A 17,023-nucleotide genomic window follows, 5' to 3' on the forward strand; every position below is an offset into this window, starting at 1 on the left:
TTTTTTTTTTAAACCACCAGACCTACAGATGAACCAGAGATTTGAAGCTCATACTGTGTTCAGTCTCATGCAACACCACCAATAATGACATTTCTGAGAAGTGAAATCTCTCACTCACCTTCACAGCAAACCAGTGTCTAGGGCAGAATGTGCTGTCAGATTTTCATGAAGTGGGAGTGAATCCATTCTACTGGCAAGCTAAAATGAAATCTCCCAAAACAAACTTACTCCACATCTATGGAATAATTTTACAATATTAGCATCATGTGTTATAAGATATAGAATGACATATATGATACAATGATATATTATGATACATAATGATACATTATGTATTATAAGATACATAATTTTCCTTATATTAGGAAAAAAAAATTTACACTGAGGGTGGTGGAGCACTGGAACAGGTTGCCCAGAGAGGTGGTTGATGCCCCAACCCTGGAAACATTCAAGGCCAGGCTGGATGAGGCTCTGAGCAACCTGATGTGGTTGGAGATGTCCCTGCTCCTTTCAGGGGGGGTTGGACTAGATGACCTTTGAAGGTCCCTTCCAACCCACACTATTCTATTATATTAAGGTGGCTAAGTTCAGGGGGGGCTGATCCTGCTAGCTCAGCATGGAGCAAGCTTCCATCACTGTAACAGAATATGGAATTACCCTGCAGAGTGATTACTGTAACAATACTATTCCTTATATTACTATGTATCTGTAAGCAGACGGTGTTACTTACCTGAATTAACACCCTTTTAATAGATCTTAATTTTTCTGGGAAATGCTGAGTAGTTTTTGCTAATGGCTATGAAATGGTAACCTGCTGTCTCGTTACTTGGTTAGGACAGAAATATGTTTCTTTTTGGAGATACTGGGCACTGGTGGCATAGGGCCAAGATGAGTTAATGGATAAAATGAGTGGAGCATATTTTGAAGCAAACCTCTTTGCTAGCTATTAAATATGTTTGGTGTTTTAAGAGAAAAAGAAAATACTACGTGGTAAAATGACATTAGTTGGAAACACTGTCATTTATTTTCTTACCTGATTTCTGATTCTGACTGTACAAACTATTTTCCTTTTCTTCTCTCCTTTATTTTGCAGTTAATTTTGACCACTTTCAAATATTGCGGGCTATTGGGAAAGGGAGTTTTGGAAAGGTAAGAATAAATTTATTTTTAGCAATTAAAAGTCTAATAGAGAATTCTTTTTTGTATTTCTCATGTGACCTGACTAGGGTAGAGGAACACAGGATTTTTAACTTTTTGCTTCTTAAAGACATCTGAACATCAGCATGAAGAGAGTCTGACTATTCATTAAATTGTTTCTATTACAATGCATTCACTAAAATTAATTGAGTAAAAGTTATAATAATAATTAAGTCTACTCAATGGGGATTAGCAGAATTTAGAAATCAGTTCCCCAAACCAAAACAAACAAAAAATTAGGAGCGGACTGCTTTTTTAGATAGTGCACTAGAGTGATGTTGTTCTTAAATCGCTGGGCTTATTAATGTCTTTAAAATAATTGCAGTATTTTAAAGGCACTTTACATAGATTCAATACACTTGGGGCTGTATAAACTGACACACATTGTAATTATGACCATTGAGTAAATGTTTGTTCAATTCAACAGGCTTTTGCTGAAACAGAGAAGATTAATGGTTTGTTTACACATGAGTAGGAGACATTTCTTTCCTATAATAAAGACTATAACAAGGTTTTAAATTTTAATATGGGTAAATATGAGGACATGCAGTCAGAGAAAACCGTATTATAAAAATATTAGAAACTATTACTTGCAGGAGTACATTTGAAGGTGAAGTATATTGTCAGTGACTGATCAAGCAATAGCTATCTAGATCTTGATTTCAGTGATTCTTGAGTATATTCCAGTTGAGTGCTGGTGAGGTACTTCTAGAGTTACGCATTAAGAATATACACAGGATTTTGCAGACTCTTTGCCTTCCATGAGGAAAAATGATATTCATTTTACAGAGGCTGGAAATACATCTTGCAGAACAGCATAGTCCTTCACGGCATGATCTTTATTTGGTTCAGTAGTTTTCAAGAGAAACCCTCTTCAAGGTCAATAGGAGAATACGCTGCCAGTGCAAAATGGTATTCAAGAACCCCTTTAAAATCAGAGCAGCTGGAGATCTATGATTGTTTATTACCACAATACAGAGATAGAATATCATGTCAAACTAAATAGAGGTCCAGGAGCACAAGTTAGGTACAGGATAAGCAATTGAAGATATATCCAAATCATTCTGGCCATCACAAAGATCACCTGCACCTCTCTTTCTTCAAAACTTCCCCATTCATACCTCTACTGTCTCTGCCCTTTAAAGGAGGCCCTCAACCTTTCACATCATGCAGGAAAATAAAAAAAAGCTGATGTGCTTTTTGAAGGCTCGTTGGTTGATGTTGGATCCTCTTTTCTCCATGGCATTCAGGAAACTGGTGAATGCTTCCATGGTATTTCTAGAAACATCTGGTTTTCTCATAGGTTCATATGGCTGCAGTGTTCTTGTGAACCTGTTTTGGGGATATGTATGAGTGAGAATAGAGTTTCACAACCCTGAGAGAACACATTTAATGCAAGAAAGGACTCACGCGTAAGTCCTCTCTAAACTTTAATTCTTATTTTGCAGCTGTCAAATGCAACAGAAGAGTCCTTGGCGGAACAGGCTTATTTTTCCCAAATGAATGCAAGCTTCTGACGAATCACCTTGTTTTTCCTTCCGCAGACAGGGAAAGAAAGAAACTCATTTTAAAACAACTTGTTATACCATAGCCAAAAGCACAACATGGTAAATCAGTCACTGTTTCAAGTGCCTTTCTCTGTGAGTCAGTCTTGCCTTTATCGTTCATTTAGAAGCCTGGTTGCTGGCAACTTTTCCTGTTACTGTCCTTCTGGAAGCACCTGGCAGCAGAAAATGTCAGCAAACTATGCAAGACCTCTAATCTCTACTGACTCGCTGTTTACTGTTTGGGATCTATTGCAGTCTAGCATCCTACAACATATAACACCGTGTTCAGTATCATGCCTTCCTTAAACTGCCTTCTTCCTTTATGGCTGCTCTGTGGCCTTTTTGGTTTTCTGAGAGCGGCAGGATGTTTCAAGACATGCTCTACTTTTTTATTTTATTGCTGTTGGTACAATTGCATTCTCTCTCTCTCTTCCTCTCAATATTTCTTGAATTACTCTGGTTGCTACAGCAACCTTAGGCCTCTGCAGGAGGTAGCTGGTACGACAGAGACTCCATGCAGCTCAGCTCGTTCTTGTGCACAGAGCTCAAGGTGATCCTCAGCACCTCACCTCCTCTGTCGGGGCTGACTGCTTCAGTGGCTCCGCTCTGTCCCTCCCAGCCGGCTTCAGAAAGCAGATCCCTGACTTTTCCTTTGGCATTTTTAATTCACAGTAGCAACATTTGCTGTTATAGGAACTCCTAGGCCATTTGTTATCAAATGCTTCATATCTCAAAAGCTTCTCTTTTCTGAGAAGTGGCCACCTGTTTTAAGCCACTGCCTCAGTACAAGGTGTTTCTCGGGGACATGTTAAGAACAGGTGCAGTCTTGTATGGACTGTAGCATCTTCCACAGAAAAAGTGAAGATACATGACTAATTGTGAGGAGTGTAGGAAATGGGTGTGGAGAGAAGAGAAACAAGAAGCATGCTCTTGTTTCCAGAAACAACCAAACTCACTTCTCTCTGCTTGGAAAGGTGTCCTTCCAGAGCTCAGGCTGCACGCTGGTAAGGGACAGATGAAGAAGCTGAGCTCTGACCCTGCATAGGACCATTGCAGCCACAGCTTCTGCATTAAGTCAACAGTTCCTTTGTTCAAGCCAAGTGATATGCAAGCTATGGCAGGCTGGTGTGTGACCGTTCACTGAATACTTGTCTCACCTCCTCCATGTATGTATACACAGGCACATGTATTCATACATGGTGTAGGTGTCTGTACCCAGGTCGTACTCACATGAGGTATGTGGCATTCCTCTAAAAGTAGACTTGCTGGCTTCAGTCACCTTCCTTTGCTAGGTAGATGAAGGTAGCTCTTTGCTTATGCTTTGCTTTGGTGTCCTCATATGTAACAGGAAACATTGATGATTTTATTTTTAAGACCATTAAGCTAGTTATGCTTGGTATGTTACTGCTGTTAGTATTTCCAAATTTGAAGTGGGACAGGTCAGAATTTTTGTCCAAACAGGTTTTATTAATATATTAAATATTTCCCTTCTAAGTCAATTCAGAAGTAGACGATTTAAAATACTCAAACCAAAAATGCTGAACACTGATCTAAGTAGCCATTTCTTCATGGCACGTGCTACCTTAAAAGTGCTCTCTAATGTTTGATCTGGCTAAATTTTTCCATTTTTATGTATGTAGAGCCATCATTCTTATCAAACAAAATATTGCAAAAAATACATATTTGAAGATTATCCAATAAGTACAAAAATGACTAGGAGTGAAATACAAGAATTGTCATTGTTCTTTACAATGCAACAGTAACCATTTAATCATAGGCTCACTACCACTAAATAATTTGTATTGAGGTGCAACAACTAGTTTTCAAGGATATTATAGTACCATTTTTTTTCAGGTTTTCTGCTTTTGGGAGCAGAACAATATTGAACAATCTGACCTGCTTAAATTAAATTCAAATGGTGATTTCAATGTTCAAACTCTTTCTCCTGTTTGTCTAAGATGCTGAGACATAGGACTTAGCTCTGATTAATCTGGTTGTATAAAGAAATGACTTCCTATGCTGAAATAATTGAAATTACACTGGTGTAAAACAGATGGGAGCCCAGAATCACATCTGCACTGATTGAGGTTACTTTACTAAATAATATGCAAAGTATTTAATAAAAATATGCTGCTATCCTAAAAGCAACATAATGCACAACTGCAGAAAATTAATATTGTTTGACAGTATAACCACCTATTTCTTTTTCATTTGAGTTAATATGAAAGGATACTAAGCAGACGCTTGGTCTCTGCTCCAGCTGTCGTGGTTTGCTCAGGGGAATCTGGGGATGAATCCTCCTATTTCAAGGAAATTCCCTGGCAGTGTAACACCACACTTAGGACATCCAGTCTCCAGCCTCTTTGTGTAAATCTTTCAAATTCTGCTTGTACGCTGAGACTATGAGTATTAATTTTTCAGAGTATGTGAGCAAGAATTGACAAGGCAGCAGTATTTCAGGCACATGCTTCATAGCAGATTTGTCAGTTCCCACACTGAGTGTGAAACATATAGCTGATTTCTGACTTGCAGTCCCCTACGTCTAGGTGAGTGTCTTCTACCCATGCAGTGCCACAGCCCCTCTGCTGGGCTGTGGTTACTCGTGACAGCTGCAGGTGCCCCACCTGATCTACTGACTTGACATATTTGATGCATAAGATTATGATAAAGGAGCAAGGCTGAGGTGTGCACTCCTGCTGCCAGCTCTCTGCTGCCAGGGGCCTTGCACAAAGGAACTTTCTCTGACTGCAGTTTTGCGTCTCTCCTTTTTTATGACCTGTCAAGAAACCATATCATGTGGTAGTTTGAGTAATCTAAGTGCTCTTGTTCCAAACTCAGATCAAAATTACTTTATTGAGACAAAGTGCTCCCACTCTCTGCTGTTCTCTCTAGACCAAGCACATGGCAGCTAGAAGGCTTTTGAAGTTAGTGGAAAAGAGGAGAAATCTGTGTTTTGCAGCAAGTCAGATTTTCCACCCATCTTCATCTTTTGCTCTGGGAAGAGCTTCTCTGAAGTTACTTATGGCTGCTCAGCCAATGCAGGATTAAGCAGCTTTCTGCAGCAAACCATTAGCAAATTCTGCTCCAGTTTTACTCAGCAGAACTCTTTCACTTCTCTTACTTAACTCTGCAATAGCCCATAGGGCACTTTGTCACCAATAGCAGTCTCGGTGGCTGTGTGACCTCTTAATCTGCAGATCAGACTCAATCTGTAGGTGCTCTATTTTTTTTTTTTTTGCATGTGAAATCAGAGGAAATCCAAGAAGGTAGCTTAGGAGTGGACCATAGCATATGTTGCTCCTGAAAAATGCAGTTATCATCTATTGGTTTTCTTCCTCTGGCTCTAAGGCAAAGTGGCTCCAAGTTGCAATCTGGTCACATTTCTTTTAATCTGATAGTTTTGAAGGCAGTTCATTGTTACCATCTCCCAGATATAAAATAAAAAGATACAACCCTGTGATAACAGCTAAGACATGTAGAAAAACGCTCTTTAGAAAGTGAATATTTTCACAATTGACTTTTAAAAAGAAGCACCGTGTAACTCCAAAGAAAATTAACGGAGATTCTTATTGCCTGCCTTTAAACATGTACAACACAGACACTTACATTCAAGCTAGTAATCTACAGTCTCTTTAGAGGAACTTTAGAAGAAAAATCATCCCTCTAGAGATGGACCCCTGGACCTATTTAGACCCATGCCTTATGTGGAGGTGGATGTGCCTGTCCCTATCTGCTGACTATGAAGCTAGATAACCGTTGAGTTTGTGACACCAATATTTGGTTTGAAGCATCACTTATAGAGACTGCTGAAGCAGTGATAACAGTTTGAGCAGGGCACTGTCTGGGCTTTCTAAATGATATTCACAGAAAAATTGTTAGTAATGTGAGCGTGACAGGCTTCCATACCGATATGTGTAAATAAGGCAGTTCTGCCCAGACTTCCACAATAATGAGTCATCACAGAACTTGTTTGTTGAGGTGCCAGAGCACTTGTTCATCCTTATTTTAAAATTATTCCATCAGAAAGAATTTAAACCATAAACAAAAAAACCTCACAATTTAAAATTTTCCCAGTAAGACCGGACATGTGAGGAGAGCTTGAGGGCTTTTCCTTTCTTTCCTGCAGTAGTGGAAAGGTTTCAGCCTATTGATGTCCTGCTCTGAAGAAGAGCTGACAGCCAGCAGGTAAAAATACCAGGGAGGATCTCCACTACTATTTAGCACTGTTGTAGCAATGCCAGGCATTTTTTACAACATCAATGTGGATGCAGCTTGGATTTCCTGATTTTTAGTAAGAAGTAGCTTAAGTATATTCATTAAAATTCTATTGATTTTGCAAGTATGTTAAAAGATGTGCATAGGTACACGTTGCTAGAAAATGTTTACTATCACTCTGTTTTAAAGCTGTTTGCTAGGCAAACTTCTACTAGCAACAGAAGGTCTGTTTCAGCTGTGCTGAATACCCTTGTCTTTACCTCCTTCTGGCAGGTAGGGGAACTGAGTGCCTTCTGGAGGCACAGCAGTGTTTAGCAGTGTTTAAAAATCCATTTACATTACATATTTAGCTGCTGTACATGATCCTAGTTTGCCCCACTGGCCAAACCTGTAACTCTCAGCTGAGTAAAATTGCATTCTCTCAGCAGTCTCACTAGTCAATGGATCGATAGGGAGGCTTTTTATGTAATGGAATAGGAGACTTCTGCAAACACCTCAGTCTCGGCCAAGTTTCATGCGAAAACCATACTGCAAATTCATGTAAGTGAATGAACTTCTGGACCTAGGTTCTGAGCCAAAATCCATAAATGTTGTCCTTTATAATGCGATTTACTAAATTGGAGCATCCACATAATCTCAGACAGGATGTCGGGAATTGCCCCTGCAAATTCTGCTCATACTTTTGAAGAACCTGTGGAAGCTTGAACAATTCTTTTCCACCCTTCCATTTCAGTTCAACCTGCTATCTCTCCTTTCCCCAAAAGGCCAGCCCAAATTCCCCATTATTCCATAGCCTGCGTTCTTTTGATATAAGTTTGAACCTTTAGTTATCTTAAGGACATCACCAGTATTCAGACTTTTAACAACAGGCCAAGGAGGAAAATTAAACAAAGCTTCAATACTCACCAGTATGCAACATTGATGGGCTCAAGACAAAACATTGCAATACATGTTTTACTTAATTAGCAGAACATCTCCTGACATTACAAAAGGTAATTAGAAACTCTGCTTAATCACATCTTATCATTGTAAGTTTAAAATACTCTATTAACTCCTGTCTTTGGAATAGATTTGAGCTCAAGGACAAACTTCATGGAAACAGAGTTGCAGAGAAATAAATATGGTTTGCTTTCATTGGCCCGGTTCCTCTCAGAGGGACTGGAAAAAGGTAAAAGTAAAATATGCTGATGGTACACTCCTGGAGCCTTTCCTCTGCATATAGGAAATAAGTGACCACACAGTAGGTCTCTCTAGGATCCTCACCCTGCTGCTGATCATTCATCACCAGGTCCAGAATCCAGATGACACCTTGTAAAAGACAGAGGTTTCAACTGTGGCAAGTTGTCTTAGTTTCTCCAGACCATTTCTGAATTTTGAGCATGCGAGTTCCTTAAAATACAACTCAAAAGTAAAGAGTATCTTTTTGGTTGAAACCATTGTTGTAAGCTGATCTCTGAGCACCAGTTTTATGCGTATATACTGAAATATGGGAGCATGTGTGTATGTACATAACTATACTTATAAAAAGTGTCCACAGCAAATGAATCCTTCAGAATACCCTTGAATTTAGGCAACTACAGAGCTGTGATATCTAAACCAGCAACTTCCAGTACATAGTGTGTATATGTCCTTGTCGTAGTTCAGCCCCGATCGGGACCAGACTACGCAGTCTCTCTCTCACTCCCCACACCCTCTGAGAGAATAGGAGGAGATGATATAAGAAAAATGGCTCAAGGTTTGAGATAAGGACGGGGAGAAATCCTTAAAGTTACCGTTACGGGCAAAACAGACTCGACTTGGGGAAAACTATTCATTTATTTCTAAAATTAGCAGGAGAATGAGACAGGGAACAAGATAACCTCCCCCCACCCCTCCCTCTTCCCGGGCTTAATATTATCTATACTACCTCCCCTCCCGAGCGGCACGGGGTGGGGGGAAAGGGAATGGGGGTCGCGGTCAGTTCATCACACGTTGTTTTACGCCATTACTTCATCGTCGGGGGAAGAAATCCTCGCATTCCTCCTATGCTCCAGTGTGGGGTCCCTCCCACGGGCCACAGTCCTTCGTGAAACTGCTCCGGCATGGGTCATCTCTTCCACGGGGTGCAGTCCCTCCAGAACAGCTGTCCCGGCGGGCCCTCCGCAGGCCACAGCCTCCTTCAGGCCTCCACCTGCTCTGGCGTGGGGTCCTCCACGGGCTGCAGGTGAATCTCTGCCCCTCCGTGGACCTCCATGGGCTGCAGGGGGACAACCTGCTTCACCATGGTCTTCACCACAGGCTGCAGGGGAATCTTGGCCAGGAGCCGCATTATTCCTCCCCCTCCTTCTTCACTGACCTTGGCGTCTGCAGCCGTTCCTCACAACAGGCTGGCAGACGCCTCTCAGGATCCTTTTTACATCTTATTCACTTCAACTTCTCATCTCCTCTCCACTTCTTGCAGCCAGGCCAGGCCAAGTTGGGCCCAGTCGGCTGCCTGGCGAGAGGCCAGAGGGTGAGGCCTGCAAGGCCCATGAGGCTCGCGCCTCCCCCTCTCTGCCCCCGGCTCAGCTGCTTTACATCTTCTCCCTTGTTTTTCTGTTTTCCCCTACTTAAATACGTTATCGCAGAGGCGTTATCATGGGACATTCTGCTACCAATTGGCTCGGCCTTGGCCAGCAGCGGGTCCGCCCTAGGCCCGGCCGAGTCCACTAAACAAAGGGGAGCGACTTCTAGCAGGTTCCTACAGAAGCTACCACCTTAGGCCCCCTCTCACTAACAAAACCAGAACAGTCCTGATAATGAATAATTCTGACAGAAGCCTATGGCTGTATTAGTAATATAAATGTTGTACCAAAATAATATTTTCAGCTAATATTCTCTTGGCTGTGAAGACACACTAGGAGTGTCACTTTTAAAAGTACTCATCAATTAACAGGAAAAACTCTTCAGAACGAAAGTCTGCATTTTTACTCTATATATGTAGGCAGGGCTGTTATGAAGATAAGATTTGCACCAGGTTTGGGGATGAGATGCAAAACAATCTTATATTTCTATGTTGCCATAAATAATATTTAAAATGATGTTTCTCGGATATGGTGCTGCTGACTCTCTCCAGCTTTGTTCACAAGGCAGACTACCATGACAAAAAACAATCCAGGCCTTACATAAGAGTTCTCTTGACTAAGATTTTTCTTCCTGCATTTACAAAATCATTTGACTTTTGTAAAAAAAAGAAAACAAAGTTAAAGTAAAAAAAAAATACTGCCAGAGGCTAAATCATTGTAATGGTCTCCTGTGACTTCAAAAATATTATAATGGATCTCTGTATGAAAATTCTTTTTCTTTTCAACAATAATTAAGGGAGCATAATTCTGGTATTTAGATGAAATGTTGAGCCTTGTGAACACAGGGTATGTTTATGATGCAGTAATCAAGACGTGTGTATTGATTCACGGGAATGAGGACAGATTGTGCATTTTCTTAGGCAGAAGGTAATAATTTCTGAGACTAACAAAGTAGCCTGAGATTCGAGCAATTGGAGTGTGTTCCTCTTAGCTTTACCATATAACTTCTGAAAATTATGCCACTTTTCTTGGTCCCCACTTCTTCTCATGGAGGGATGGTGTCTTCTTTTGTTAATTTATCAATTACAGTCTATTACAAAGAATTCTGCATAGCTGTAGTGGGGACTTTCTGAATAGGTTCCTAAGTTATGGTATCAAGATCTGGATTATTGAAACATCATAAAAGGCTTCTTTTTTTGAAGTCACAATTAAGTTTCCTTGCTGTAGGTGTCAAACTTTTTCTTTTACTTCACTGTCTATTAGGTGTGCATTGTACAGAAGAGAGACACCAAGAAAATGTATGCCATGAAATACATGAATAAACAGAAATGCATTGAGAGAGATGAAGTTCGAAATGTTTTTCGGGAGCTACAGATAATGCAAGGCCTGGAGCATCCCTTCCTAGTCAATCTATGGTAAGCAAACCTTTGAAATTCTATCAAGGGTCTCTTGTTTTGTTGTTTATTGCTGAATGATTTCAGGCTATGGAAGGGTAGAAAGCTGAAAAGGATGGAAACGTTTTTGGTGATCTCTTCTTTTAAGGTATTTAAGTTTTGCAGAGGTTTTATTTTTCATGAACATTATAAAGGTGCCTCTTTGCATTGGAATATTTAAACATCACATTAACCTTTCACTTCTGATTTGGTTTCTCTCCAGATCGTTACAGCCGTGTGTGGAAATGTGATATTCTGTCCAGCTTTGTCATTTCTTTTTTTACAATACCTAGACTAAACATCTGTTACAAAGCAGTGGAATACCAAACCCAATCATTCAGTTAAATTTTTTTTTTGGTTGATTCAGAGAAAATTCAAAATGTAATTACTCTTAAAAAAATGTCTGACATGCAACAACAGAAAACCAGCTTTCTGCCACCTGGAATTGCTCTTATCTTCCCTGTGCTGGCCACTGCTTGTCTCTGTCACATGTGAGTGTGAGAAAATGTTGGTCAAGTCATGACTAGCTTCAACTATGCCAGTAACTTAAAATTTTTGCTGGCTTTTATGTAGTGACAGTAATAATAGGATGCAGACTTTTCCTCTCTTATCTAAAAGTGACCTATATAATTAAAAAAAAGAGGGGCTATAAACCATTGTGATATGGTTTTTTTTTTCCAGTTTGTGAATAGCTTGATCAGCTGCAGATGGTCACAGTGCAAACAGAACTGTTTTGTGAGTTTTAGCTATCTTACTAGAGGTCAATGCCTAACCTACAGTCTTTTGCCCATCCTTTAGCTCACTCCTGACCTGTACAGGTAAAAAATTTCTTGTTGCCAGCTTAGCAACTTTCATGAAATAAAAGCCAAATTATGCTCTGGCTTCAGTGAATAGGATAATTGCTCTCACTTGTACCAGCAAAGAAGTTGAGCCCAAAATTCATTCAAAAAGGATCTAATAATATCTGCATGTATGTCTCAAGTGCTCTCCACTTGACGTGAATGATTATACTTGAGCTAACCTCATATCCTGTTGGAGGCTTAAATAAAAATATACAAACATTGCGACTGTAATACAAAACTTTCCCAGTATATTTTCCAAGGTTCCAGCAACCTGTACTCTGGGGATTTCCTCACCAAAGATGTGGTATGTCTGTGCTTAAGAGCCTGTGGATTTTTCTTTCATGCACTTGTCTAATCTCTTTTGAACTCACGCAAACTTTTGTTCTTTAATAAGAGGTGTCAAAGATTTCCACTGTGTAACCAGACACTGTGCAGAAACAGTCATAGGTCAACATGATCTACAAGATACTTTAGTAAATATAACAATGCTGAAGGACTAAAGATCAAGTATTTATGGTGAAACAAAAAATACGCTATCTTCTAATTATTGACTTATAATCAGCTAAAATATTATTTTGTGTTTTCTTTTTTTTTTCATGCCAAAGATTAAACCTTAAATAAGCAATACCCTAAATTATGTTGGGTGTTATGATGATTTTTATTGTAAAGAATAAATTTTATTTTTCTCATGCTTCTGAGACACTGTCGCAAGATCTCAAGACTAAATGTTATACTGTATATGTGTATGAGAAATGCAGAAAATGAAAGAGAAATGTAGTACTCTAAAATTAAGAAAACATTTCAGGCAAAAAGGACACTATTCAAGATGTGCCAGTGCACTAACAATGTTCTATGTTTAACATCTCTAGCAATGCTTATAATTGTCCAGTCTATCTAGGATGCTTATTAGGGAGAATGACAAGATTTTTATTTGAAGGGAAGGCACAGGGGAGCCTGCTCACCCATCAGATCATGTAATAAGTTGTAGGTCATCTCCCATGGATGGGGCATGAAATTTATCACTTGCATTAAATCTTGTGACCTAGCTCAGCAGCCAACAGTCCTGTCTCCCTGTCACCAAGGTTAGTTTTCAGGTCTATGGTATGAGACAAAAGAACATGGAATAGTCTGAAGACTTACATGCAGATCTAAAATCAGTGCCCACATTCAGGGACAGTACTGCAAAGATAAGCAATTTGCTTGTGCAACCATTCAGCGCCTGCTTCCTTAGCATCTCAGTGCTTCACAGCCTGAAATGTCCACATAGACAACACACTTTGGTTCTCTTTAGGGCCAAAACATGAAGGTGTGAAGGTACAGCTAAGTTAGTAGGTGAAGCAGCATCCAGAAACATTCCCAGGTGCTGCCTGATGCAGCTGGACTGGCAGTTGGCATGCACCTGTCCCATGTGAGCCAGTCCCTTTCCAAACATCTCCTGGGATAGTTTCAAAGTCACAGTGTCCCACAGATCAATGTGGTGTGGCCAGTGCCCTTCAGCAACAAGGACTTCCTAGCAGAGGCATAAGCTGCTCCCTGCCAGATGGCCTGAGTGCTTGGAAATGCTCACGAGCATCTTTCATCTGCTACAATAACTAGCGTGGCTAACTGAGAGTAGGACATCCTGTGGTAGGGACCTTTGTCCTCCCTTTTGAAGGTGGGCAACTGTGTAGTCAACCCCGGATGTATAAGACTACTGAAATTCAGGGACTTGAACATACACAATTAGAACTGTAGAAACATTTCCAAAAATAATTTCATAGACACGTAGTATTTTCACCTGAAGTGTTCACCTCAAACATTACACATTCCAATGCCTAGTGATTCAAAGCCCTAACTCCAGAGTAAGCTACTGAACTACTGGAGAACCTGTATTTCACCCTGAGCTAGCAGATTGCAGTAGTGAGTTCCAGATCTCTGAATGTTCTTTGCCAACTTTTGCTTCAATTCCAAGATGTTCTACACATCATCTTCAAAAAAATTACTTTCGTTATTGAACTATGACAAGGGCAAAACACAAAAATGACAAGTGACCCATGAATAATGGTTCACATCTGTTTTATTAACACTAAACCATATGAAGGTCTTAAACTTATTAATTATATTTTATTTATTTAATAATTGAGACTACATTTTATTTGTTTATTTATTACTACCATGAAAAAGGAATATTGCAAGTACAAAGAGAATATTCCTGAAACATATGTTGTGTTCCCAGCAATAATATCTTAAAATAACAACATTTTCATTGATTGTTGGTGAATTAGCAGCCTGTTTAATGTATTTTTATTTGCAGTTTAGATGCAATAATAATTTGCATCGAATAAATTCACATTGTAGCTACAACATGCATTAGATGATTAGCAGGAATCCATGAGATTTCCTTTCATGAGTCAATTCCTGGCATACTAATGGAAGGAAATATTTGAAGCTGCATTTCTTCTCTAGCAATTGCAGCTAGATTTGTGTTTCGTTTTTCTGAGTTAGATTTTTTTCCTGTTCATTCTGTTAATTGCATTGTAAATGTACAAATGGATTGTAACAGAAGCCACTAACTCTATCTTGTTTCACAAACTGGAATATTAATTTTAAAAGGAATAGTTATGGACAATAACACAGCTGCAGCTCATGTAAATGTTGAGTTTCTTTTGACTGAACTGTTTTGCAGTAGTTTGTCTTTCTAGGCTCTACCACACTCTCTAAGAGCGCACACCAGTTTTCAGAAATCCTGCCTAAGGTAAGATTTTGGTGACTAAAACTAACAAATATCATCAGCCTACTAAAATTAATTGGCATCTCCCTACTTAGCTGAGGTATCCAACTTTGATTTGGCAAGGATATTCAGAAGGTTCAGCTGACTACTTGTCTACTACAGAAAATGTGATGATAGTGTTAAGCGATTTACTGATATATATATATATTATTTGCCCTTTGCAATCTCAGTGAAAAGTAATTAGCTGGCTGGACCAGGCTGGATGACACTCTAAAAGTCTTCAGAAAAATCTACATTTCACCATTAATTTGAAAGGGAAATTAGATACTTATTTTGGTTGCATTGTCCCTTCCCCTTGATTCCTCCCTCCTCTAATCCCCTGTTATAGGAAGCAAGACTTAAGCTTAGATAGGTAGCCTAGATCTGCCCAGATCTCCTGGGGTTTTTTTGTGTGGAAGGGATATACATGATGAAAAAAATAGGGAATTCTGTTATCAAAATACTTGCTTTTTTTTTTTTTTTTCCAAAGTGTCATTTTCTCCAAGAAGAACTTCAGCATTATCAAAATTTATTATTTTGCTTTTGGATTAATTGAAATGAAATCTTATTTCTTTTAATTCAAAATGTCAAATGCCAAATCCATATTGAAAAGCACATTTGGAGGAAATTCTGCTCATGACAAACTTTTCATGAGTTTGTGGGACTGTCCCTTACCAGAATAGCGATTTTCAAAAGTTAATCAACCAGACCTTTAAAATAAAATTAATATAGTGGTAAATCTCCCAACAATTGCTTGAACAAAAGACAATACTAATGAAGAACATTAATCTTTCTTTGAGAAAGATTATCATTTCTCATCGTCAAAATAAAGGCTGACAACTCAAGAAACAAAGAGGAAAACTGGAAAGCCCTTTAGTTATGCATGATAACTGCACAAAGAAGTAATGAGATATGCGTAAGAAATCTGTCATCAGTTATCATGAAGAGAAAGAAAAGAGGAGAAAAGGTTGATGTAGTTTAGTCTTGCTCAGGACCAAGCTATGCAGTCTCTTGCTCTCTCTCCCTGCCCTCCGTGGGAATGGAGGAGGGAAAATATAACAAAAATCTCAAGATTTGAGATAAGGACAGGGAGAAATCATTGAGGTTACTGTTACGGGCAAACCAGACTCAACTTGGGGAAAACTGTTTATTTATTACTATTAATAAAACCAAAGCAGGATGATGAGGAAGGGAACAAAAGCAACTTCCCTCCATCCCTCCCTCTTCCCAGGCTTAACTTCATTTCAATTATCTCTACCCCCGAGTGGCACAGAGGGGAAGAGGGAATGGGGGTTATGGTCAGTTCATCACACGTTGTTTTACGCTGCTGTGTCATCGTCGGGGGAAGAACTCCTCATATTCCTCCCCTGCTGCATCGTGGGGTCCCACCCATGGGCTACAGTCCTTTGTGAAACTGCTCTGGCGTGGGTCATCTCTTCCACAGGGTGCAGTCCCTCCAGAACAGCTGCCCCAGTGTGGGCCCTCCATGGGCCACAGCCTCCTTCAGGCCTCCACCTGCCCCGGCATGGGGTCCTCCACGGGTTGCAGGTGAATCTCTCTCTGCTCCTCTGTGGACCTCCATGGGCTGCAGGGGGACAATCTACTTCACCATGGTCATCACCACAGGCTGCAGGGGAATCTTGGCCAGGAGCAGCTTTACTCCTCCCCTTCCTTCTTCACTGATCTTGGCATCTGCAGCTGTTCCTCTCACAAGATATTTTTCACAATTGGTTCAGGCAGACGCCTCTCAGCTTCTCCTCACATCTCCTCTCTTCTCTAAGCTGGGCTGGGTCGAGTTGGGCCCAGACAGCTGCCTGGCAGGAGGCCAGAGGGTGAGGGCCCACATGGCTCGCGCCTCCCCCTAACTTCTGCGTCTTCACTCCTTATTTTACTTTTTATTTTCCCCTTAAAGATGTTATCACAGAGGTGTTATCACTGTCACCAATTGGCTCGGCCCTGGCCAGCAGTGGGTCCGCCCTAGACTTGGCCAGATCCACTGGACAAAGGGGAAACTTCTAGCAGCTTCTCACAGAAATTGCCACTGTAGCGCCCCCTACTACACAAAGCCAGCACAAAGGTAAACCTTCCATAGTGGGTAATTCTGCTGGCATCCATCAGTAACACCAGCATACACAAGAGTACAAAGCAGCTGATATAAACCAAGGCTAGCATCTCAACTCCAAAAGATCTATATTAAAAAGCTTTTTGAGGCTCATGCATCTTCTCTGAGCTTTATTAGATTTAACGTCACAATCTCAATTTATAAATCATATTATTTGAAGTATGAACTGTCTTTCATAACATCGGACACAGAAAAGAATCATTCTTCTGTAAATGCTCATAATAGCTTAGAGGGTAACAGCATTTTTCAGGAAGGGCTTGGGGTTGATTTATAACCTTCATTTTAGAAATGAAATTGAATAAATGCTTAAAGATATGTGAGCCTTGTAGCCAGTTTTATCACTGTTAGAGGCATTTCTGGTAATGGAGATTCCTT

At 40.0% G+C, this 17,023-nt stretch overlaps 1 protein-coding gene across 1 annotated transcript in view; it reads left to right on the forward strand.

The window, feature by feature from the left end:
- Window positions 1-17,023, forward strand: part of STK32B (serine/threonine kinase 32B) — a 171,108-nt gene that overhangs the window by 23,938 nt on the left and 130,147 nt on the right. Inside the window, exons 2-3 of the mRNA XM_086746706.1 lie at window positions 1,094-1,149; window positions 10,766-10,917. Of these exons, the coding sequence (XP_086602832.1) occupies window positions 1,094-1,149; window positions 10,766-10,917 (208 nt within the window). The remainder of the gene's footprint in view (window positions 1-1,093; window positions 1,150-10,765; window positions 10,918-17,023) is intronic.

The sequence above is a fragment of the Chlamydotis macqueenii genome, chromosome 4 (assembly GCF_036417535.1).
Source record: "Chlamydotis macqueenii isolate bChlMac1 chromosome 4, bChlMac1.mat, whole genome shotgun sequence".
In the NCBI taxonomy this organism is placed as follows: Eukaryota; Metazoa; Chordata; class Aves; order Otidiformes; family Otididae; genus Chlamydotis; species Chlamydotis macqueenii.